At 50.2% G+C, this 26,265-nt stretch overlaps 1 protein-coding gene across 2 annotated transcripts in view; it reads right to left on the bottom strand.

Annotated features, from left to right (window-relative positions):
- TYW1B (tRNA-yW synthesizing protein 1 homolog B) overlaps window positions 1–26,265 on the bottom strand; it is a 91,289-nt gene that overhangs the window by 62,979 nt on the left and 2,045 nt on the right. The window contains exons 4-7 of one of the 2 annotated variants that reach the window (XM_066333121.1): window positions 25,646–25,840; window positions 24,042–24,323; window positions 23,061–23,168; window positions 12,396–12,501 (exon numbers count right to left, since the gene is read on the bottom strand). In XM_066333121.1, coding sequence (XP_066189218.1) covers window positions 12,396–12,501; window positions 23,061–23,168; window positions 24,042–24,323; window positions 25,646–25,840 — 691 coding nt within the window. Of the gene's footprint in view, window positions 1–3,857; window positions 3,991–12,395; window positions 12,502–23,060; window positions 23,169–24,041; window positions 24,324–25,645; window positions 25,841–26,265 lie in introns of those variants that run through there. The other variant, XM_066333122.1, reaches the window with a different exon arrangement.

Raw genomic sequence — 26,265 nt, 5'->3', positions numbered from 1 at the left:
TGAGAACAAAACACAGATCATCAAACAATTGAGTTTAGTCTGCAAGAATTGACATACAAATATACCAAGTGGTACCCAGACTGACTGACACCATGAACTCAATGCTGCTCCTCCCCAGTGGCCCCAAGGTGACACCACCAGCAATGACAGTGCCACTCCAGCCACCTCAGCCAAGTTGAAATGGTTTCTTTTAGTGGGACATGTACTGATATCGCTGAGTCTGATTTGAACCAGGGTGCCCAAGGGACTCCTGCATGGACTGGATGGCAGAGGCTGGCTAACCCAGGCTGTGGGACAGCTCAGAGACCCAAGGAACAGGACAGGGAACCAGGAGCATCCCCCTGGCCCCAAGCCATGACCCCAGAACAGCCTCCTACTCACAATCCAGGATCCCTGTCCCAGCCCACAGGACAGGAGCTGATTCCCAGTGCAGCTGGGAACTGCAGCCAGGGCTCAGCCTGAACCCCACCTGAGCTTCACCAGTTCCACCCCACTGTGAGCCACAGGGAGGGAGCTGATCCTCCACACTCAAAGGAAAGCTGAGCTCAGATCAGCTCCTCATTCCCCAGCCAAGATCAACACAATTCCATTCCAATGGGTCCAGGAGGATTAATTGCACAACATTTATTAAGCACTAAGTGCTATTATTACCCAAACTGCTCGAGTGGGGTTATATTCCTCTTGGAGAGAAGTGCTTAGAGGCCATTATGTCCAAAGGATTAAAAGTCCCTTCAAAAATCAGCATAAAAATAAGAGGGATTTGAGACGCCTCACTGCGTCCCTCACAGTGGCGTTCAGACGTCACTGGCCTGGCTGTTCCCAAACCCAGCACCTCTCACCTGCCTACTGCAGGCTGCTGCTCTTATTGACACTTTCAAGGGAAGGAAAAATATCAAACTTAGCTGTCAAGTCTTCTTCCTGCCAACCAGCACAAACTTCAGCCAAAGCCTTCAGCCCAGCAAACTGGCCTTCAGCTCCTCCACAGAGCAGCAGCGCAAGTGCCCTGCCCTGCTCATCTGTCCCTGAGCAACTCTGGCACAGCAAGGTCCCAGCAAGAGCAACTGCATCCCAAAGTCCCTCACACCTGCAAGGACACCGAGCCAGCCAGGAGCAGCAGATGCCACACCAGCTGCAGCAAGCAGAAATTAAACTGTGTGCACACAAACAGGGCTAACAGGGAATCAAACAATGCTCTGCTCCTGCCATTCAAACCCAGCAGGGACCTGCACAGGCTCCTCTGCCCACTACACCTGATGGTGTGTGATCCATCTCCTCACACTGGAATATGCAGGCAGAGTGACCTCTGCTGCAGGAAGGCTGGAGAGGGACTGGGGACAAGGGATGGAGGGACAGGACACAGAATGGCTTCCCACTGCCAGAGGGCAGGGTTAGATGGGATATTGGGAAGGGACTGTTCCCTGTGAGAATGGGGAGGCCCTGGTACAGGGTGCCCAGAGAAGCTGGGGCTGCCCCTGGATCCCTGGAAGGCCAGGCTGAACAGGGCTTGGAGCAACCTGGGATACTGGAAGGTGTCCCTGTCCTGTCCCTTTAAGGTCTCTTCCAGCCAAAAGCATTCTGGGATTCTATGACAGCCCTTCTAGGACAATCCCCAAAGGCACGTGCAGTCTTGGGGACACCTTTACCTCAGACTGGCTGGGACCCAGAAGCTGCCTGTACAAGCTTCCAGGGGCATGTTCCACACACACACAGCTGCACGTGCCTGGAACCCAACACCTCCCCACCCTGGCTCTGTCCTGCCTCTTTCTACAGCTTTCTCTGCAAACAGCTTGTCCAGCAAGGTCTAATCTCAGCTGAGACCTCCCTGCCCTGCTAAACTGTGTCCTGACAGGATTTGTGGATGAGAGCTGAAAAGGTGCTGCATTCCTCCTCCCTCTAATGCAGCTGTCCAAGGCACACTCTGCTGCTGTCACCTAGCACAGCCCAAGTCTTATTTTTCCCATTTCTCCAAATCCAGCACCAGAAGTCATATAAGATTATTTTCTCACAGATCACTTGTCAGTAACAACAAAATGGTGGCTTTCAGATGGGTTTTGCAGAAAAATTACATTGGAAATAGGACATGCCCACCCAGATCTGCTATTGAGTTGTTTGAGGGAAGGGAGGAAGCAGCTGAACTGAGCAAGGTGACAAGCTCCAGAGCTCCAGCATTTTCTCTTAAGTTCCTTAAATCAACTTCCACCATCTGGAGCACCCACAGCTTCCTTTAAAGGCCCAGAAAATTGTACATGTTCAACATCAAAACAGTCATACAAACACCAGGCAGCTTTGGGGATGAGAGGGGGTTACTCATCTCTGTCACTGCCAGGAGTCTCAGCCATAGGGACAGTAGGGAGCAGCAGAAATGTGCAGAACTCCTAAAGCCACAGAACTTGGGTCCTGCACCATGTGGGGAACTGGGAGAAGGTGTGGTCACCCAGCACAGGGTGCTGGCCATGCCAAGCTTCTGACACTTAGAAATGAGAGAAAATACCAGAGACCAAGGGTGGACATTTGTTCCACCCCTGCTGCAAGAGAGCAGAGACTCTGCAACACTGCAAAGCCTTTCTTCAGCACTGGCTGCTCTGCTTGGAAGGAGGCAGCAGAGCAGTCTGGGCCAAAAGAAAGCACAAAAGGTTAAGCAAGAAACTGGGAGTGTCCCAGAATCACAGAACTGTTCTGGCTGGGAAACCCCTCTGAGATCACGGAGCCCAACAATTCCCCACCACTGCCCCATGTCCCCAAGTGTCACATCCACAGGGCAGTAAAACCCCTCCAGGGATGGGGACTCCACCACCTCCCTGGGCAGCTGTGCCCGGGCTGGACAACCCTTTCAGTGAGAAATTTTCCTCAAACCCACCCCGAGGCTCCCCTGGCCCAGCCTGAGGCCGTTCCCTCTCCTCCTGTCCCTGTTCCCTGGAGCACAGCCCGACCCCCCCGGCTGTCCCCTCCTGTCAGGGAGTTGTGCAGAGCCACAAGGTCCCCCCTGAGCCTCCTTTTCTCCAGGCTGAGCCCCTTTCCAGCTCCCTCAGCTGCTCCTGGAGCTCCAGCCCCTTCCCAGCTCTGTTCCCTTCCCTGGACGTGCTCCAACCCCTTGATGTCCTCTCTGCAGTCAGGGCCCAGAACCGACCCCAGGATTGGGGTGTGACCCCAGCAGTGCCAGCACAGGGGGACAGGCACATCATTACTGCAAAGTTTCCAATTAAACATGCGAAAAAATGTGATCAAAGCCAGCCTGAGGGTTTCCAGCCCTGTTCCCACACTGCAGCTCCTGCTGAGCCTCCCTTCTGGAAGCTCAGGCCAGCTCCACTCTTCCATCAGCTTTGCCACAACGTCCCTGTGGCTCTGCCAAGGCCAATGGTGCTTGAATCCAATCCTCCTGATGGCCCCAAGTCTGGAGCTTTGGGTGCCAGGAGCCCCTGTGAACCCTTGCTTTATAGGGCTGTGACTTGTGACCAATAACTCTAAGTGGATATTTGGATACAGCACCTTCCAAACAATCCAGTGTTTGATGGACCTGCTGCTCCCCAGCCCTGTGTACCTTCAGACACTAAAGCTGAACAAACCAATCTATTTATTATTTCCACAGTCTAATATGCAAAGGATTCCTTCATTTGTAAGCAGGCTCACAGTAATCAGCTCAGTTCCCAACTAAAGGAAAGAACACCTCATCTGAAGGCTGGGTATGAGTTGATCCTGCTCTAGATGATAAATTGTAGATGACCTAGAAGCTTGCCAAACTTCACTGAAATTAAGTGTCACTTTTATAGATGTGAATTAAGCTTTTAAGCAACCTTTGGGGTGAAACGAGTGTTATCAGGCAGTAACACCAGGCTGAGGAACATGTGGTGATTGCTCACCCTGACAGGCCAACTGGAGTTTAATAGAGCACAGAGGGACATAGAACTGGAGAGATGGCCAAAGTCACAGCTCCTGACTGCTCTAGAGGCTGGGGCAGGACTGTGCGCAGCTCTTTGTAACCACATTGCAGCATTTCCACTCCATCCTGGAAATAAGAGTTTAAAAGTCCTTTCTCTGAAACTCAAAGAACTCATGGAGGGACCCAGCTGAACTCTCAGCACTAAGCCAGGACACTGCTGTCTGTATTCCCAGGGCACATTTCAACATTCAGGGGCTCAAGGTGTGGTTTGCCAGTTTACTAGGGCCAGACACACATCCAGTCTTTCCAAACTCCTGGACATGTATGAATTACATCCATAACTGAGCAATTCTGATATTCCTGAGAGCAGAGCAGATCAGCTGAATTTCTGCAAGCATAACTGTCCCTATCAGGAGCCGTGTCACGCCACCTGCACTCTCTGAACAACTCTAAAGGCTGTGCTGAACAGCCTTCAGGGATTCCAAACTATCTCCAGTTGGCAAAACCTCCAGAACAAAACTCACAAACACTGAATCCTTGAGGTCAGAAAAAATTTCCAAGGTCATCGAGTCCCAGCTGTGCCCCATCCCCACCTTGTTCCCACCTCAGAGCCCTGAGTGCCACCACCAGCCTTTCCTTGGACACCTCCAGGGATGGGCACTCCAAACCTCCCTGGGCAGCCCCACCAAGGCCTGAGCCCCCTTTCCTTGGGGAAATTCCCCCTGATGTCCACCCTGAGGCTCCCCTGGCCCAGCCTGAGGCCGTTCCCTCTCCTCCTGTCCCTGTTCCCTGGAGCACAGCCCGACCCCCCCGGCTGTCCCCTCCTGTCAGGGAGTTGTGCAGAGCCACAAGGTTCCCCCTGAGCCTCCTTTTCTCCAGTTCTCCAGGCTGAGCCCCTTTCCAGCTCCCTCAGCTGCTCCTGGGGCTCCAGCCCCTTCCCAGCTCTGTTCCCTTCCCTGGACATGCTCCAGCCCCTCAGGGTTTGTATTGTCCTGAGGGGCTCAGGGCTACCTCCAGGACTGGAGGTGCCCCAGCAGTGCCAGCAAAGGGGACAATCCCTGCCTGGTTAACACCTCCCAGTTCAGATCTCTACACCACCAAAAGTTTGCTTTGACCCAAAATCCCAAAGCAAAAGATCCAATACTGAAAGAAAGAAGGCGATCCGTAGCTGAAAAGGTGCCAAAAACCAGAGGGAAAAGACTGAGCCATCCTTCCCTGAGTGCAGGCACTGGGAGCTGGGGAAAGCCACTCCGAGGCCTCACTGTGCATCCCAAACTCTGCTGGCTGTCAGAGGACTGCCCTGAGAGGAGCAAAGTACAACTGACACCTCTGTGTGACGCTATCCAGAACTCTCCTGTAATAAAATCACTGCTCTGAGGCAGTGATTATCTGCTAGAACTACAGCTCAGGGTAGTCTCACACTAGCAGAAGGTTTACAGGGAAAGAATTCCCAATTTCCTGGGGTTCTGAAAGAGTGCAGTTTAACAAGACCAGAGCCAAAGGTCAGTGACACAACAGGATCCATGCCCACCACGTGTAAGGACCATTTTCCACACTCAAACACAGCTGCTGTGCTTGACTCACCACCCAAAACACAAAGAATACTTGGAAATTAAAAATGTTAGTAATAATAATAACAACAACAAACTTCCCTGGTGAGGGGAAACCTGTTCATATTGTATCAGTATTTTATAAAAATCTAGAAAGAAGGGGGACTCTGTGAAGCGGAATTTTTCAGATTGCCCAAGCATGACAAGAGACACCTCCAGGTTCAGTCCTAGAGCTGCTCAACTCCGAAGAAATTCTTACCAGGTCCGCCAAGACCTATTTTAGATTGTCTCTTTGTTTGAAAAAAAATCTCTTAAAAAGTGCAAAAGGCTTATGATTTGGGAAGGATTTCTCCATGAGCTGAAAGCAGGAGTGGGACAGGAGCAGGGACTGCAGGACTGTCTCTCGTTAGTACAAACCCTGTCCCCTCCCAAAAGGATGGGAGGTTTGGCCTCTCAACTGCCTCAGATCCCACTCACTGGATACAACACAAACATCTTGAACACTTTTAAGACACAGTTAAAGCCCCCTGGGGCCAGTGAAAGGGATTCAGCTGCTGCACAAGCAACCCAGAGCCAACCTAGAGCCAAGAAAATGAGACTGGCAAGGGGTGGCAATGCCAGGAGCTACCACAAATTCCAGCCTCCACAGGTGACTGTAAGACACCTCAAGGATTCTCAAAGTCTGGCTTATCCCCTAGACCCAGATGTCTCTTAATCCAAGAGCACCTTTTGCTCTGAAGCACAGGAATATAAATCCTCCCATAGCCAAAGGCATAATTTCGGTCCAATTGTGCCTTTGCCAGAAACAGCCTCAGAGACCACTGCAACTCTCACCTGGATCAACACCTGAGAGAACGCAGCAGAGCCCCTTGTATCTGGCTCCTTTGTCTAAAAGCATCACCAAGCCAGAGCATTCCCAAAAAAGGATCATGGACTGGTTTGGGTTGGAAGGGACCTCAAGGATCACCCAATCCAACTGGTGATTCAGCTATTCCCATGGGGAATGGTTTCCCACTGCCAGAGGGCAGGGCTGGATGGGAGATTGGGCAGGAATTGTTCCCTGGCAGGGTGGGCAGGGCTGGCACAGGGTGCCCAGGGCAGCTGTGGCTGCCCCTGGATCCCTGGCAGTGCCCAAGGCCAGGCTGGACACTGGGGCTTGGAGCAGCCTGGGACAGTGGAAGGTGACCCTGCCCATGGAGGGGGTGGAATGAGATGAGCTTTAAGACCCTTTCCAACCAAAACTAGTCTGGGATTCTGCAATTCTTTACTCATAGAAAAACTCAAGAAATCTGCAAGCACTTGGCATTTTCAAGAGCTGTACCTCAGGGTCAGCCTTGGCTGAAGTGTGGAATGGGAGGTTCCACCTGCACAAATCTCCTCCTGAACCACCTAGAACAAACTCAAAAGGTAACAGACAGAACTGCTGACTGCTGTGAGCTGCATCTCCTTTCTGTTTTCCTGAGCCACTTTTCAGTCATTCAGGGCACATTCCCTTCTCCACATTTCCATTTGTCTGAACTGTCCCCTTGTGTGTGGCGAGTGTCACATTATGAAGAAAGGACAGCAAATTTTACCCTTGCCTGAATATATCCTGTACTTAGTTCCAGCTTAGACTTAATTTCAAAGCCCAGTACTCCCCAAAGCCCTGCCAAAACCTAAAACAAACCGAAAAAAAGATGCACTTCAATTATAGATATTTTTATTTTCCACTGTTATACATGAGGTTATTTTACCAGCTCTGGTAACACATGAGAGGATAATCAGCCCCCTAAACATGATTTTTCCCATCTCCTCTGCTCCTGCTCAGATGCTACAGCTGTGCCAGCACATCAGAATTGCAATCAGCTCTCTACCAGCTCCTGGCAGATCTCATGCAGTGGGGCTTAAGCATCTTCTAGTGCCTGAACTCCTTCCTTTTACCTGCATGCTTGCCCTTTATTTACAGACATTTCCTAAGGAATTTATCAAATCTTCTCTGTGCCTGGCTATGGTCACTGCATTTATTCTGCTCACCACGAGTAATTTGTTAGTTAGCAAAGTTATTTTTAATCTGCCCATGGCCAGTATTGGATTTCTGAGGCATATTCTGAGGACTGCACCAGTGTCACCAACCTCGGAGCCAGCTGTGGGCTGCTAGTGCCACCTGGAGTTAAACAGCTCCTCCCAAAGCCTGTCAGATCCCAAACCCTGGGATCTCTGTCATGTGTCTGTGCCGTGGCTTGGGATCCCATTTCCACAGGCTGGACACTCCAAAGGCTCAGCACAGAGAGCCAGGCTGAACTGGGCACAAGAGCTGCAGGCACTGGGAACCTCAGCCCCAAGAAGGGCAGCAAAAGCCATCAAAGCTTTTAAAAAACTCAACTCCAGGTCGGTGAGCACTTAAAAAAATACTTCAGTATTTTTCTGAAGTCAGCCTCTTGCCTGCATTTCCCCACTAAAAGCCACAGGCCAAGGCACAGCTTCAGCTGCAGCACAAAGTCAGAGCACAAGAGTTTAAGTGGCTGCTGAAGCCCAGACTATTTCAAATAAGAGCTGTCTCTTAATGCACCACTGGTCTTCAGAGACAAGTAAAATAGAGGTGTGCTGGGAACCCTGGGGCTAAATTGTAGCCTTCCTTAACCAGTAAGGACAGAAGCAACTGAACTGCAGCAAAACTGTCCTTATGGGACAGAACAATTTATCCAATGTCAGCAGGGTCAGCCTTGGGCATCATTAACCCATTCCCACTGTGCTGCCAGGCAGGGAGAGCAGGGATTTGTTCGGTCCTGTTACAGCAGGAGAGAGCAAAGCAAAGACCACGTCAGAAACACAGTGTAAGCAGCTTCAGAAATGCTGGAATCATGGAATGGTCTGACCTGAAGGGATCTAAAGCCCATCCAGTGCCACCCCTGCCATGGGCAGGGACACCTTCCACTATCCCAGGGTGCTCCAAGCCCCATCCACCCTGGCCTTGAGCACTTCCAGGGATCCAGAGGCAGCCACAGCCTTTCTGGGCACCCTGTGCCAGGGCCTCATCATCCTAAAAGGGCACAATTCCATCCCAATACCCCATCCATCCTGCCCTGTGGCAGCGGGAAGCCATTCCCCACTGGGGCCTCCTCAGCAAACACTCAGCTCTTACGGCTTTGGGCTCATTGCTCCTGTTCCATTCCTGCCCCATTGAGGGAAATGCGTCAGAGCCGACATGGGCCTGCTGAACAACCCCTGAGACAAGACAGGGCTGATGGAGGTGGCCAGCACTGAGACACATCATGTCTGAGCTCCAAATAGCTCAGGCAGGCAGTGAACAATCCCTCCTCTAGCTGCCAGCATCCAGCAGGACGTGGTTGGCTTCAGCCAGACCATCAGCGTCAATAAAACATTTGGCAAATCCAGGAGCAGCTGTGACTAATGATGGCACCAACCCCAGCAGAGCACAAAGTCATGGTCAGTCCCTGAGTCATTAACAGCCTGACTGGAGGGGACCACAGAGATCATCAGTCCAGCCCCTGTTCCTGCACAGACACCCAACAATCCCACCCTGGGCATCCCTGAGGGCTCCCGGAGCTGTGGCAGCCCCAGGCTGTGCCCATTCCCTGGGCACCATCTGAGGGAAGAACCTTTCCTGATATCCAACCTAACCTTCCCTGACACAGAGAAGGGTGTTTTGGTTTTTTGTTTGTTTTACAGAAAAATAAAAAACCCACTGTGGTTTTCTGCTTTCATCTTTCCTATTCAAACAGCAGCCTGAGATTCTCTCTAAAGCTCACCATGGATTTAAATGCACTTCCTGAGAAAACAAGAACACTGCAAAGGCTCACCAGTCCTTCACCCCATACCAAATCCTCCTGGCACCCAGGCCAAGCAAAAGCAACTTTCAGCCCAGAAGGGATAGTGTCAAAAATTTACAAGCAACCTCAAAATTGGGCTTTATTTGCAAAGAACCACGTGAAGTGTGAGTATGGATAGTTTGTTTCTATTTTCAGTTCATTTCTTTCAGGCTACCTGAACACAGAATGACTGAAGCACTGCAAACCAACACACAACCACTGCCAGCCTCTCCCCCACTGCACTGGGCACTCACCAAGGCCTCAGGGCTGTGGTGGTGTTTCAGGCAGGGCTGGGCACTGATGGAAATGGAATTGGAATTGTGTTGTCTCTAGCTGGGACTTTCAAAAGCAGCTCTTGCTGAGTACCTGTTATCAAGGCATCTGCAAGCAGGTAGCTCCAAGGGCTCACACCTCTGCAACCCAATGGGGAGGCTAAATTTAGCCAATATTCAATGCCAGGGCTAAAATAAAAACCTTTGCTTAAACACTGTTCCCTTTACTTCCAGGAAGGTAAATTGCTTTGAAGGTGAATCCACAGTGAGCACTACCATGGTCTAAGGAGATGCTTCGTCAAGGAAAACCTCTGTTATGCAACTGCAGTATCAAAGAACAGCTCCCCCTCAAGCACTAATACTCATTTTCCTTCTTCTGGGCTAATTATGCCCTCAGGGATACTCTTGAAAAGACACTGAGCCTACCCCTAAATAAACCAGTTGGTGCAAAATAAATGAGATAATCTTTTAACTACACTGCACTTGTTATTTTAGGGGGAATGATGCTGAGGGAAGAAGGGAATTGTTTTATTTTTGTAGCCATGAAGCCTTCCTGGTGTGTTATTTACAGGAAAAAATGTTATATGACATTAAAAAAAAAACAACACAGCTTCTCTTTTTCACAGCTGAGTGACCACTGAAGAATTTGATGAGCAACAGATGAGGGAGAGCTGGAGAGGCAGCTGGGCTGTAAGGACACAACAGTTTAGAGTCTTTGAAAGTGCAGCTTTATGTAAGCAGATTCTACCAGTGGCTCCAAGACTGGCACTACCATGAGCACTGCAGGAAGGCAGAAACGTGGACCCACTTACCAGAATAATGAATTCCTGTCCCTGGAGTGTCACAAGGAAATCAGAGCTCTCTGGGGAGCCTTCTTTGAGTCAAAAGAATTATGGTAGGAAGGAGACCTCCCCTCCAGCAGTGTTTTATTTTCCAAATGGCCACTTTGTACAAAAGCACAGTTCCATTCACACCAAAACCAGCAGGGACTGGTGAGACTGAGCCAAGGGGAAATGCTCCAACCACCACGGAGAGCACAGGGCCAGCACAGAGCACTGCCCCCATACCCCATTTTCTTTAGTAGTAATTAAATAAATGAATACATAAAAATGGAAGGCTGCCACCTTAAACACAAAACAAAGTAAAATATAAACAACAAAGTCAAATGCATGACAAACAAAACCAAAGCAACTGCCACCACACCACAGCCTTCAGGACTGAGGCTGTAAAGATGGATTGGTCCAAGGCCTGCACTGGTCCCAGCCAGCAGCAGTTCCCTGGGAGCCACGAGGAGAAGGCAAAGTCTCTGCCAGTCCTTGCTGAGCCCTTGGGTCATTTCTCACACAGTTAAAGAATGGCTCATTGCTTCCCAGCTGTGCCAAGGCTGATGCAAACCCAGTGACCAAAGCTGCAGCCACGGGCTGGGCAGAACACTGCAAAGCTCAGGCCAAAGAGCAGCCAGGCCCTGGGAACAGCAGGGCTGGGGAACACAGCTGGACCTGCTCAGGACGGGCCACACTCCAGAGCTCAGCTCCCAGTGACATTGGGACATTCTCAGGAGCTTCAGGAGATAGGCCCAGGGCAGTGGGGGAGTCCTCATCCCTGGAAGTGCCCAATAAATGTGAGGATGTGGCACTTGAGGTCATGCTTTAGTGCTGAGCATGGGGGTGGCATTGGTGGCTGACCTGGATGATCTTAAAGATCTTTTCCAACCTTAACAACATTATAATACTGATTTAGCAGCAAATCAAGCACACTCCACCTCAAGAGAGAAAAGAAATCAGACTAAACTCCCTTCAGTCTCCATGTGAGCAGCAAAAGGAAGCTCCCATCATCTCTTCCTGGCTCTGACACTCCCATCTGAGGCTCTTGAACTGCAGGGCTCAGTCTGGCTCTCCTAATGCTGGTCCTTTGTTTTAAAAAAAGACATTAAATCCACTCCAACTGCTCTCATTGGAGAGCTGCGGATCTAAACATCTAGTGGATGGTTAAAATTAGTTTGAACTACTTCTTTTTCTGGAAACAGTGTTTTAGCAACAAATCAGAGTCTGAAACTGAGATAAAAGCAAGGGACTAAGATGCAAAACAGATGCAAAGCTGATCTTTAAATATTCCTTGACAAACGTATACGGTGGGAGCTGCAGAGTGTGACCACTGGCACCTCTCAAGCTGCCCCAGCAGGTCCATCAAACCCTGGGAGCTCCAGGCACTGTATGAGGAGCCAGCAGAGTGTCCTGGGGGCATGGGGAAGAGCGTTCCCAGCAAGTCAGGGAATGATCCTGCCCCTCTGCTCAGCCCAGGTGAGGCACCTCTGCAGTGCTGTGCCCAGTTCTGGGCTCCACAGCTCAAGAAAGACCAGGAGCTATTGGAGAGGGTCCACTGGAGGCCACAAGGATGTGGTCTGGAGCATCTCCTTGGTCAGAAGAGACTGTGTGAGCTGGGCCTGGTCAGTCTGGAGAAGGGCAGGCTGAGAAGGATCCCATCAATCCATAAAATATCCCCAAGGGGTATCAGAGGATGGTGCCAGTGACAGGATGAGGAGCAATGGCCATGAACTAAACCACAAAAAATTCCACCTCCAATGAGGAAGAACCTCTCCCCAGAGTGGCAGAGCTCTGGAAGAGCTGCCCAGGGCAGGCCCAGAGCCTCCCTCTACGGCCACATCCCAAACCCCCTCAGACACATTCCTGTGCCAGCTGCTCTGGGGGACCCTGCCTCGGTGCTGTTGGACTGGGGATCTCCAGAGGCCCGTCCAGCCCCAGCCATTCCACGTGTCCTGTCTTTGGTTCAGCCTGCAATGAGGGCCCAGGGCAGCCCTTTCCCACACAGGGCCCCTCTCCCACTGCTCTGCTCCAAGTCAGCACCAAGATTCTGAGCTGTGCCCCACCTTGTTTTGTGAGTGCGTCCCTCAGGGCCGGGGTGATCATCTCTCTCCTCTCAGCCTCCTCCTTCCTCCCAGATCCAGCAGCTCCTTCCTCCAGCTCCTGCTCTCTCTGTTGGAAGACAGGGAATTACAGCCAGTTAGTCAGGCATCACCTCAAACACTGGGGCACAGCCACACACCTGCTGGACTGAACTGAGCCAAGTGTCACACAGCAATTCCTGCTTCCCTGTAATCCTGCATCTCATCCCTCTTCCCATCAGAAACTTAGGACAGTAAACTGGAAAAGGAACACTCCCCAGCACACCAGATTTGTCCCACTGACACAGCACTAAAATTCCCAAGCGTATTTTAACAGCCAGGGTGTGAAATCTCATCCAAGAGCAATTCCAGGTTTTAAGCCCAAATGCTTCGTGAGTGCACAATAACCTCACAATAACCAAAGCAGTGTATGCCTGGAGTGCCACTGCTCGGGAGAGCTCAGGAAGAACCCCCAGGAGTTCACAGAGCAGAGGAGCCCTGAAGCAGCAGCCACCTGCACCACCAAAATTCAGCCACAACAAAGGCCTGCAGGAAAAGGCTGCTCCCCCTGTCCCACAGCCCCCTCCAGTAGCAGCCCATGGAAGTCTGGCTTCCAGCTACTTCCACACACAGCTAAGCCCTGGGCAGGAGTTCCAGATACTGGGATAAAGTCACAGGCAGGAGAAGCAAACCCAGGCACGTAACAAGTGGTGACTCCCCTGCTGTGTGAGTGTCACTGCTGAGACTTTATGGGTATTTATTGTTTCATGTCTGCACAAAGAAGCATCAAAGTGGAAATAATTACTTGGATGTTTCATGCAACTTGTAATCTGTCAGTCCTTTATGGCTTTTATTGAAGGAGTTATGGATAAACAACAAACAAAAACCAGCAGAGGACATTTTGTCTTGACAACACTGAGGCTATTTCACATCCAAGCCTCTTTTGTGCCAAAGCCACGGAAAAGTTAATGGAAATGCTCCCAGTTTCAGTTTCCCCACCAACTGTCTGTTTCACTAAGGAAACCAGCATTTCTGACTCGCCAAACTGCTCTTCACAAACAGCGAGAGGAGTCTGGCTGCTCCTGCACATAAACAGACTGGTTCTAACCTGAGCAACATCACAGAAAATAAAAGGTACCTCCAAACAAAAATAAATTTAAATATTAAATCACACACAGAGGTTCAAGTACAAAACAGAGCTCCTAATAAACACTTGAGAAGGAAACAGGAGAGTAAAACATTCAGTGACAGAGATTATTACCTTCCCTACTCGTTTTGAATAAAACTGTGCTCACAGTCTCAGGGATGCTGCTCAGAAACGTATTTTTCAACAATCAGTACCATAACATGGTCCTTTCTGAAGGAGAAAGCTGTATCTACCTTCTGCTTCCTTCCACTCAGCTTCTTGAGCCTTTAGGCAGGGCTTCATTGGTTTCTGTAACACATCAAAACTCCCCTGGAAGCCTACATCTAATAATTAATTGTCACTTAGTGGGTTTTAAAGCTCATTTCTTGAGCCTTGATCTTAATTTATCAGCAAGACTCTTCAACAGTAAAATATTAATATTGCTGGGAAAGCTTCATGCATAAGGAAGGAAGGAGAAAATAGATATGAACTTCATCTTCCAAGTGTTAAAGGCTTGTCCTGCCACAAGCCATCACTTAACCCAGGCCCCAGGCAAGGTCCTACCTTAGCACAGACTGAGACCTGGGCTGGAGGAAGGAGGCCTTGTCCATGGCAGGAGACTGGAACTCAAAGAGCTTTAGGGTCCCTTCCCATCAAAATCACTCCTTGATCCTGTGATGTGGGAGCCCCTGGAAGTCCTGAGAGAATTTAAATGTGGACACCTCCCGTCCTCCTGTGGCACCACAGGCCTGTGCTTGACCATCTCAGGCCAGGTCAATCCTCCCTGAAGAACTCAATCTCCACTACGGAGCATATCTTAATATTAAAAATGCAGCCATTGATTTAATTACAAGTGAGAGACCACATCCAAGAGAGCCTCCAAACACAGACAAAGTCCTTCTGTACGGAAAACGTTTGCATTTCTACCTCCCTGCCTTCAGCACCTGAGAAAAGAAACTCAATAAAACAACATCCAATTCCTTCCTGGCAGGGCAGAAATACAGTTCATTTTCCCCTCACAGAGAGGACCACAATTCCCCCTGCCCACACCCCGATGTGAGAGCCCATAAACAATGCTTTGTTTTTCTCTGCCCTGCAATACCTGACCTGCTCACTTTGGCAGGGGATTGGATGCACATATTCCTGGTGGGAAATGGAATTCACTGCACAGGGATTTTTACTTATTTGCTTAACAAACCTTTCAGATCTGTTATTTAGGGTTGGAGAGGAGGGAAAAAAACATTAAATTTGCACAGAGCAAGCTTCTCCAGTTGTGGTCATTTAGTAGAAAGCCCTGCAGTAAATCCAAGGGCATATCACTGTCTTTCCATAACAAATCAAACAAGCAGTGACAAGAGCCAGCCTTTCAGGCCCTTCACTGCCAAACACTGGAGGTGCAGCTCACAAAGCACTGAGCACAGAGATGAGGAAAACCTCTGGATGCACCCCAATTCCTTGGAAGGCTCAGCACAGGTCTGCTGCAGGCTGGAGGGGTTTCATTGTGAATAAAGGCAGAACCTCAGGTATGATCCCCTTCTCGGCAGCTGAGGGGAAAAGGAAACCTTCCCTTTCCCTCTCACACAGGCAGCACAACAGGCAGAGGCAGCACATTCCCAAGGCAAGGAGAACACACAGCTTCCAGGGACAAGAGCTCCTGACACAAGTGAGGGCCTCAGCATTCCCTGCCCCAGGACAAATCCCAGTGCTAATGTTTCAAAGGCCTTCCTCCAAATCTGCCTTCCAAACTCAGCCCCAGCCACCCCCAAAGGTGACCACCAGGATGTACTACTGTCACATGTCCTCTTCTCTGAAGTGCTCTCTCCAGGATGTCCAGGTGACATCCCTGTGTTTCCTACATCCATCAAACACTCTTCAAACTGATTGTGCAGGGGGAAGAAAAATAAAAAAGGCATCGAAACTCCACACAAAGGCTGAGAAAGTTGGGGCTGTTCACCTTAGGGAAGAGGAGATTGTGTGGAGACCTCACAGCACCTCCCAGGGTCTGGAGGGGACACAGGGAAACCAGAGAGGGACCCTGTATCAGAAACTGGAGTGACAGGACAAGAAATAACAGCTTCAGTCTGACAGAGGGGAAATTAGGGTTACGTATTAAGGAGAAATTCTTTCCTGTGAGGGTGGACAGGCCCTGGCACAAGTTGCCCAGAGCAGCTGTGGCTGCTCCTGGATCCCTGGAAGTGTTCAAGGCCAGGCTGGATGGTGTGTGGAGCCGCCTGGGATAGTGGAAGGTGTCCCTGCCCACGGAACAAGATGAGCTTTAAGGTCTCTTCAAACCCAAACCATTCTGTGATTCCCTAAATTAATTTAGCACTTTTAGCCTCGTGGCTCTATTTACTAATGTGCCATGGCAGGGGGAAAAAAACCTCCCCCAAAAGCTTTTACTCTCAGAAAAAATTTACACCCAATTATGACTCAACTTTCCTGTTTAACCTCCCAGTGGTCAAACAAAGGGAACTCCTGGCCTTGCCATGATTTACAGCCTCATCCATCTCCAAGCTCCAGGATCTTTTCCCAAATGAAAAGCACAAGCATTAAGCAAACAGAAACACAGCAGGGCTGGAGCCAGCACTAACAGAACAGCACTGAGGGAACGCTGACCGGGCTGTCAGGAAAAGCTGCCTGGCAGCAAGAATGATTAGCGACACCTCCCCAGGGGCTGGCGAATGACCTATTAAAGTTCATGAATTACATGAACGAGAATTAAAGTTCATGGAGCAGAGCTCTGGAAGCAATACTCTATGGGCAGCAGGACAGCCAGCAATGCTGGCAGCTCCTCCCTTCACTCAGCCTCATCTGGCTGGGGCAGCTCTTGACAGCAACCTCGTGAGGATTTGGGGAGCTGATGGGACACCAGGCTGCCCACAGGAACGGCACTGCTTCCCTTACAAAACAACCTTTCTGGAAGGCTGAAACACATGGGGAAAAGGGGACAGGGGACTCCACAAAGACATCCCTGAACACAAGCACAGGAGCAGAGGGTGCACGGTAGGGACTGTCCTCCTGCAGGAACACAGCTGTAGCTGTCACAATTCAGCTGTGACAGGCAGAGACAGAGCTGCAACTTGCTGAGCCCAGGGATGAACATCCTGTCAATCCCACAGCACCCCAGCCCTCGCTGCTGTCAGTCACCAGCAGAGATGGCCTGGACCTCCTACAGGAGAGAGGAGAACTGAGAACTAAGAGTGAGCAAGCTGTGAACCAGCAAACAGCCCAACAGACAGAAAATCTTATTAAAAACAGCTGTCAGAGTCTACATAATCACAGGCTACACACCCACCCCAGCACTGCCCAGTGAAGCACAAAGAGCTGAGAGCAGCACAAGGAGTTGGGATGGGAACGGTGCAATGGAGCACCTGGCCATGACTGAAACATCAGCTGCCTGGGGCAGAAGGGAAGATTGGGGAAGGTGCTCTCAAACAGTGGCCCTAAAGTCACAGAATCATGGAATCAATTGGGAGGGACCCTAAAGCTCACTCTGCTGCCCCTCGCCATGGGCAGGGACACCGGTGTCCAGCCTGGCCTTGGGCACTGCCAGGGATCCAGGGGCAGCCACAGCTGCTCTGGGCACCCTGTGCCAGCCCTGCCCACCCTCACAGAGAACAATTCCTGCCCAATATCCCATCTAACCCTGTCCCCCTGGCAGTGGAAGCCATTCCCTGTGTCCTGGCACTCCATCCTCCTTGTAGGTTTCCTTCAAAACAGAGAAAGTCTCTGTGAAGTTCTGACTGATACGAAAAAAAAACCCAAATTCAGAAACAGGACTTTTCTCTCCCAATGTAGAAACCCCTGTGAATTTTAAATAAGGAGGTGAAACCCTGATCTCCCTCCCTGTGCTGTAGGATAACAGAAGGTCCCTGGTTTTATCCTGAGACAGCAGCTCCCAGCTCCCACTTAAACAAAGGAAAACAGACCTGCAGCTCCATCCTCACAGAGGGAATTTTTCACTTCCTTTTTCTGAAAAGTCAGTGCTGAGATTTCTGGACATTTACAGCAACATTTTAAATCCCAAACTCCTGCACACAAGCAGTGATAGGAGCTTATGCTGCCATCCAAGTGCATCAGCCTGAAAGGGCACTGAGCATCTTCCATGAAATGCAGAGGCAAAAATGATCCCACCAATGTCATTTTCTTGTAGGTTCAGCATCAGCCCAAGTCCTGAAGGACAAGAAACCTCCCAGGTCACAACTTTCCAGTGTATCTGCAAGGGGGATTCAGAGTGCTGTACTGAGCTCCAGCAGCACTGCTCTGCTGTAGGGCAGCTTTTACAAGGTGCTGCTGAAGCACAGCTCCAACTCACACACTGCTGAGGGACCCTGCCAGAGTCTGTTTGATTTGGGAGACTTCCTTGGACAAGCCAGGAAGAAGATTGATTTTCAAAGACACCAAAAGAGTCAAAACTAACAATGTGTCTGTGTCCACCCAAAAAGGACTTCTTATACTTGAAAAATGAGCTATATTTTCACATTTTATTTATTTCTCCTGTGCTACAAAAATCCCAACTGAAACTCAGTTAACACAGTTTAACAAGTGTCCAAAATGCCTAAACTCAAACCAGTAATATTTTCCATTTAGTTTCTTCTGCTCACTCATGCCGAGCAGGCAGCACACATCCTTCCACACTTGCCACCTTTCGCAGATTCTTTTTTAAATGGCTCTGTAGAGGCTTCCCCACTCCATTTCCCTCTTTTCCATTGAGTTCAGGACTAAAAGAACATCTAATTTCAACAGCAATTTTTCAAGTGGTCAAAAAAGCCCCACAGAATTCTGGAATGGTTTGGGTTGGAAGCCCATCCAGTGCCACCCCTGCCATGGCAGGGACACCTCCCACTGTCCCAGGCTGCTCCAAGCCCCAGTGTCCAGCCTGGCCTTGGGCACTGCCAGGGATCCAGGGGCAGCCACAGCTGCTCTGGGCACCCTGTGCCAGCCCTGCCCACCCTGCCAGGGAACAATTCCTGCCCAATGTCCCATCTAACCCTGTCCCCTGGCAGTGGAAGCCATTCCCTGTGTCCTGTCCCTCCAGCCCTTGTCCCCAGCCCCTCTCCAGCTCTCCTGGAGTCCCTTTAGGCCCTGAAGGGGCTCTGAGCTCTTCCTGGAGCTCTCTCTTCTCCCAGTGAACACCCCCAGCTCTCCCAGCCTGGCTCCAGAGCAGAGGGGCTCTGCTGCATTGATTTGTAGAATTTGGGGAAGTCTGCTCAAATCCATCATTAGACAGGCAGGAAACTTAAAAAATTCACAACAAAAACAAAACCACCTGAAAAATGCAGCACAAAGTTGGTGAGAAATGGTGAGCAGGAGGGCTGTGCTACTGCAGGGTCAGTCCTGACCATCTCCACCAAAGGATGTGGTGAGGAAAATGCTGCAAATAAACACTCAGAGCTCTCAAATGTCTTTACCAAGGAGCCCACTTCCACACCACATGTAACCTGTAACACGGGTTACATTCAAGTTATTTTGGAGGTATAGCCTCAAGATCTCTTGTAATTTTGTTTAGCAATTGTAATCCTTTCCATTAGCCAGGGTTTAGAGAAAAAAATATTTGAACCAGGAAAGGAGAAGGGTGAAGTGTCCCTATGGCAAATCCTGCTGTTAATGACAGAAGTAGTCCCCAAGAAGTTAAATCAAAATTCTTAAAGCTCATTTTAAACTGTAGGCTCACACTGAATTCTGAGCCAGAGTAGCCCAGGTCAGAATCTGGTCCAGAGCAGCTGCTGCAGATAAGGGCAGATTTTTCATGAAGGAACCCTTCACCTATTAAAAGCTGAAGCTTTTGGAGATGTCCACATCAGCTTTAACTGAAAGTTATATACCCCAACTTCGTTCCATTTGGTTAACATATCACTGACTATTCTCTCCTCCTTTAAAAGGCTCCTAGCTGTAGCACAAAGTTCTGCATGACCCTTGGCCTGTAAACCTTAGGCCTTAAATACCTCATTGCCCACTGCCCCACTCCAACCAAGCCCAGCTTCCTTAAGAGTTCTCTAAACCAGAGCCTGCAAGGTTTGGGTTTCTCAGCAGCCCCAGGCTCCAAGGGCTCCCAGGAAATGCTGGAAGGAGCAGCTTTTACAATGGCTAACCCAGGGTGACTGTTCAGGGTGCCAGTGCTAAAGGGCCCAGGGATACAGAGGGCACAAACTGAACACTCTGGGGCAGGGTTTGGTTCCTGGAAACTCTTGGTGTGTCCCAATCACTCCCCTCTCTCTCTTTACATTGCAAATGAGCATCTGTCAGCATCATTACGCTGCTTGTTGTAGAAAACATGAGCATTAATCTCAAAATTGTGTCAACAAAATACACTCATTTGATTGCTTCCAAACCCATCAAACAAGGAATAAGGATATTATTTTTGCTATTACTCATGCCTGAAGTTTATAAATGTGAAGGTTAATAAAGTCATTCCATTCCCTGGGAATGAGTGTAGACAGATCTGTCGCCTACAGATGATCTTTCAGCTGATCTCCCAGCTAGGGGAGATATCCCACATTAAGAACTGGTGTCCCTGAGATTAATGGCACCTTGCAAGCCACAACACCATCAGAGTTCACCTTCCCTGACAAATCCCCATCAGAGAGGAACTCGAGAGGACAGGCAAAGTGCACCACAACTACAAAACTCCTAAGTCCATCTCATTCTTAAATGCATTAAAAACCATCAGCACGTATTCTGAGATTTGATAAACTCATGTGGAATTGGTTGTTAGATCAGCTACCAGTTAATATAGCTAAATATATATCCAATATCTACCCAACCTTGTGTCAGTTTGGGCTCAGACTCTGCACAGAAAGCACCATCACCATGAATTGTTTAATTTCATATTAAAGAGCTCTTTAAAAATCCATCTCTTCTCTAACTCAGTCTGTAATATCTATAATTTAACCCAGCAGAGAGGTTCTGGCATTCCCCTAGAACTCCTGAATCCATCTGCCTGGTCCAAGTGGCTGCAGGAATCCAGTACCTGCCTCAAGTCCTGTGACAACACTTTACAAACCTGCAGATTATGGAGGGGGGGGGAAGCTGTAAGACAAATCTAAGACAAATCTCAGCCTCGATTTCCATCAAGGCAAACAAGAAAAGACAGATGAAAATTAAATTAGGATGACACGCAGAGATGTGAGCAAGCATTTATTAGATCCCATCACCTCCACAGCCTCACTCTGCCTACCCAGAAAAGGCAGGACAGTAAGGAATTCTGACTATCTGTGCCCTGCACAGCTGCCTTACCTGCTAGTATGTCTCACAAGAGCCAATCCATGCAGAAGAGCTGAAAGATGGACCCAAAAGCATTTCAAATTAACTACAGTGCACAAAGCAGAACCTCCTGTTCCACATCCCATAGGCAGAGGGGTGAATACCCAGCACTCATAGAACTCCTGTTGGAAAGTGTCAGGCACATTCCAGACCCAAGAAACTCTGAGGAGGAAGAACTTTCTGTGATATAACCCTGAAAATACTCAGTTTCTCTCAGACTTGCTCACCTGTGTGTGACTAGATCAGATCCTAAAGCTCAGAGCACTTGGCTGTGCGGGCAAGAAGTCTTCCAGGACAACAGGTTAGCTCAGTGTGAAACAACAGTCACACCCATTTTACACAGTTCAGCATTGCCTTAGTGGGAAAATGGCTAAAATGGCCAAAGGGAGAACTACTCACTTGGCACAGGAAACCTCTCAGTGCTGACTCAGAGTCTAGAAACGGGACAGGACCCCAACAGAGGTCCCTTATGCTCACTCAGAGTGAGCTCTCAGGCCCACACCAACACTTGCCCTCTCAGGATTTAATCCTCTGCAGAAGGGCAGTGCTCAACTCTCACAGCAGAACAGCTCTGCCAATGCCTCCAAGGAAAAGGCTCAAAGGATCAACAGCTGCAGGCTCCAGGTGAGTGAGTGTCTGTGCTCAGATAGCATTTGCCCCTCTGATCAGGGTGGCACTTGGGTCACAGCAACAGCAACTTTATCTGCACAGTCACAGTTACTGCAGAACACCACCACATCCAACACCCAGGCCTCTCCCTGCTCCAGCAGAGCACCAGGAAGGCTGAGGAGAAAGCAGTTTGGATCCTGCCTAAGCCAAGGCACAGATAGCAGTGAACTTCCCCTGCCTGTATACAAACACACACCACGCTGACCTCAGCACTGACTTCTGCCAGTGAACAGCAGGAAGTATTTTATTGCTGTGCTCACTTTTTATTTGCAAACTGGCCTACGATATGTGGTTTTCCTGGATTACACTGCTCCTAGATGATGATGTTGCTCTATTCTGTCAGTCAGGGAAAGCTCAATGCCCAATTCTTCACACGACTGCAGGCTGTCACCACTGCCCCGGCAGGGCTGGAGCACCGCCCAGGAGCTGCTGCAGCACCCGCGGTTCCCTTTTGGCCGCTGACCTCTAGCGGTGAGCGTAGGGGAGAGCAGACAGGAACAACGTTCTCCATGAGGAACTGCGGTCCTTCCTCCCTCCAAAGGGAAGCCAGAAGGTTCCCCAGCCTTCCCCCACGAGCCGCAGTGCACAGCCCAACCCCGGCTCCGAACAGCCCTCCCACAGCAGCCGGCCTTGCCCCGTCACTGGAGCTCGTCTCCTCACAGAGCTGGTAACAAACAGCAGCGTTTGACTGACCTCCTTCCCCACCCTAAGGGGAGGAACAGAGATCCCCACGCTCCCCCTGTAAGCTCCTGCCCTCCAAGCACACACCCTCCTGCGAGCCACAGCCTGGCTTCAGGCGGCCCAGCACAGACACCGAGGACATTGTTTTTTCATAGTCACAGAGCAGACTGGATTGGCAGGGACCTCAGAGATCATCTCATTCCACATCCCTTCCACAGGCAGGAACACCTTCCACTACCCCAGGCTGCTCCAAACCCCATCCAACCTGGCCTTGGGCACTGCCAGGGATCCAAGGGGCAGCCACAGCTTCTCTGGGCACCCTGTGCCAGGGCCCCACTTCGGGAGAGAGCAGTGAGAAGCCCCACAGTGCAGACACACCCGAGGTAAGGAAGGTGTAATTACAGAGATCAGTTTGGTGAGAAGGGCACTGACAGCGGCCCAAGCATGCACAAGCAACAACAGCACAGTGCAAAGGTCATTGAGTGAAGGGGGTCAGCAGATGGGCTCAGAGCACAACAGGCTGCCCCTCCCCACCCTGACCAACAACTGCTCAGCCAGCAAAGAGTGGGGAGCACAGCAAGGCCCTGCAGCTGTTCCCTGTCCCTAGTCCTTTGTGTGAGTGAGGCGAGTGTGACACATCCCAGCTCAGACTGAGCACAGGAAAGGGACACCAACAGAACCACTGGGAACAGAGGCTGCAGGAGTCTGGGATGGAGCAGAAACCTAGGCTGTGTGACAGCCCCAACACACCTCCAAAGATGTTCTTTTTGGGGACAGGCTCATCAATAGCTCATATTTCGCTCTCCCTCTAACCAAACCCGACAGATGCAAATCCAGCCAGTTACATTTTAATCAATCCAGCTGCTCAGTGACCAAGATCTGACCACTCCATACCCCCCGAACAGCAGTACCTTTGCTTTCTTCATGTGGCCCATGATATTGCCAAGATCTTCAACATCGATGACAGAATCTGTGCCTCCAGCTTCCTCCTCACTACTGCTTTCAAACAATTCTTCTGCCTGCAGCAGAGTGCAGAGAAAACAAATTAAAAATTTATCTCACTGTTAAATGTAAGACTAAGCTAACCAGAGAAATGAGCTCTCCTCATTAGTAAGGACCACTGAAAACTGGCAATAGACTACCAAAAACCTGCAGGGTGGATATGGAACCCTGAACCCCTTTAAACCCAAGTGCCTTGCTGACAGCAAGATTTACTTCCCCTGTTCTGCAGCAGCCAGGACTCCCAAAGCTAGCCAGAAGAGCCACTTAAATTTCCTATAAAATTCAACCCAGCAATAACTTCCAACCCACAGTAAATGGCTTGAGGGAGGATTAAAGTGCCATAGCAGCTCTGGGTCTTGCACTGGAGAGCAATAGAGAGGATTTCTTAGTCAAAATCTGCAACCAATAAATATTCCAGAAAAGAGAAATTATTACAGGCAGACAAACAAAAAGAACAAAACAGGCTTGCTCAGGTAACAGACCCCAGCTACCTTTGGAAAACCCTGAGATGCAGGCAGACAGGTGAGCTTCAGCAGACTGAAGTGGAAGCAGGTTAACGACTCACAAGGAACTGAACAGAGGTCCTCTTGGCTTTGGGACAAGGCAAAGGTGCTGCTGAGAGCTCAGCTCGGCTCTCTGGAGCATCTGACCCCAGTCAGGAGCAAGACTCGCTCATCACACAAATGCCCTCGAGCCTGGGTCCATCACTAACTCTTTGGTCTTTCTTTTGGATGGCTCATTCTACTTGTTATTGCCAGGGGATCTCAACTCCCTCCTCCCCCTGCTCCAGAACAAGTACCAGGCTCCCACAGCAGCCCTCTGGTCTGCAGGAGGAAGGGGAGAAGTCAAACAGTCCAAATAAAACAAGGCCTCAAGGATTTTGGCTGTACCTCAGTATTCTCATGCTCTGATGTCCCATGTTCAAGGTCTGAGCTTTCCTTACTCTGCTTCCCTGAAGATTTGCACTTCCCTTTCTTGCACTTCCCACTGCAGGGCTTCCTTTCACCTTTGCAGAGCACCTGGAGCCGAGTGAGAAATTTGGTTTTCCAGGCCTCAAAGTCAGCTTCGATGCTGCCATGCTTGCTCTGGGTCACATTGCAGTCCCCCTCAGCCCGAGTCATGATCCTGCTGGCACTGAGCATCCACAGCCATCTGTCCATCCTCCTTCCAACCTAGGGCAGGAGGGAAGGTTGGAAAGGAAATTAAACCACAGCCAAGTGCAAGCAGCCAACCAGAAAAGCAAGGATCAGCCCTGGGAAGAGCCAGCGAGCTGCATGACAGAGACCTGGGGAGTCCCCCTCATGTGTTGGCTCAGCACAGACACAGCAGCGTGAACAGCACCATGCCCCCTCAGACTCCACTGGAAAATGCCTCTGCCATCCCTGGGGTGAAGGGATGGGCTCTGGGAACAGACAGCTCTGTGTGGTGCTTATCAGTCACGAGTGACACACGGCCCCAGCTCTGAACACAACCTGTGACAAGTGATGCCATTTTTCTGTGTGACATGAGAGCCATGACCAGGCAGAGACACTGCCACGGTTCACATCAGGAAATAAAGCTAAAACCCACATCATAAATAGGAGTCAAGTTTAAAAGGCAGCAAGAGTTTACAGTGCAGTGCCCTCAGGTGATTCCAGAAAGCTGAGAAATGAACTTGGCAAGGATTTACCAAATGTGTTACCACACCTTCCAGTGCCTGTGGGACTCATTTCCCATTGGAAATCCAATTTCTTCAAAGCTGAATTGCCCAGGTGGCCAAGAAGGCAAATGGCACTGGCCTGTACCAGCAATGGTGTGGCAGCAAGACCAGAGCAGTAACTGTCCCTCTGCACTCCTACTGCTGAGGCACCTCCAATCTTGGGGGCAGTTTTGGGTCCCTCACCCCAAGAAAGACATCAAGGGGCTGGACTGTGTCCAGGGGAGGGAATGGAATGGAGCTGGGAATGGGTTGGAGCCCCAGGAGCAGCTGAGGGAGCTGGAAAGGGGCTCAGCCTGGAGAAAAGGAGGCTCAGGGGGGACCTTGTGGCTCTGCACAACTCCCTGACAGGAGGGGACAGCCGGGGGGGTCGGGCTGTGCTCCAGGGAACAGGGACAGGAGGAGAGGGAACGGCCTCAGGCTGGGCCAGGGGAGCCTCAGGGTGGACATCAGGAGGAATTTCCCCAAGGAAAGGGTGGTCAGGCCTTGGTGGGGCTGCCCAGGGAGACTTGGAGTGCCCATCCCTGGAGGTGTCCAAGGAAGGTCTGGACATGGCACTCAGCACTGGGGACAAGGAAGGGATCAGGCACAAGGTGGGTTCAGTGGGATCCTGGAGGTTTTTTCCTAAGTTCAGTGACTCTGAGATTCTGCCCATGCCCTAAACCCAGTGCTTCACCCAGCCAGCACAACAGCTGCAATTTCCCCACACACCACCAGCCTCATTCAGGTTTGAAGCACTTCATGCAGCTGAGGCTCTCAAGGAGCAGGAGCCAAGCAGGGAGCTGGAGGGACACTCACTGTGTTGTAGTAATCCACATAGGCTGAGTTCCCCAGGCCGAACACAGCATATCTCAGACCCTGCAGGAAGCTCTTCCCAACACGGAAATCATTGGCTGCCTCTTCCAGCCACTTGCAGAACCAGGCGGCACTCTCCGGGGGCTGCCCCTCGGTGTAGGTGGCCACCAGGAACACACAGATGTTCCTGCTGGTTGTCTGGTCACATAAACAGGACAGGAGAGAAAAAAAACCCACTGCATTTTACAGAACTTTCTTGTAAAGCAAGGAGTTACCACACCCAGGCAGCTGGGAGAAATCAAAAGACAAGGCTGTCCCCTGTTGGGGTGGGGTGGTGCAGGTGACAATCCCAAGGGTGCTGGACAATCTGCACAGCACTTTAAATTAAGCAGAGGGAGGTCAAGCTGAACAGGGACACAGTGGCAGAACAAAACTCGACATCCAGCCCAATCAGCAGGCTCCTGGCGCAACTCCTTCAGCAGGGAAGTGCCCCAAATATTTCAAACTCCTCAACCCACACTTACAGGTGTGTTTCTACTGAAACATGAACAAATTCCCAGCATGCAGTTCCCAAAACTTTTTGTTACGATTAATTAAAATTCTCAAGTAGCAATTATCAATAT

The sequence above is a fragment of the Sylvia atricapilla genome, chromosome 20, assembly GCF_009819655.1.
Source record: "Sylvia atricapilla isolate bSylAtr1 chromosome 20, bSylAtr1.pri, whole genome shotgun sequence".
NCBI lineage: Eukaryota > Metazoa > Chordata > Aves > Passeriformes > Sylviidae > Sylvia > Sylvia atricapilla.
The sequence above is the reverse complement of the archived record's forward strand: the minus strand, read 5'-3'. Positions and strand labels throughout refer to the sequence as shown.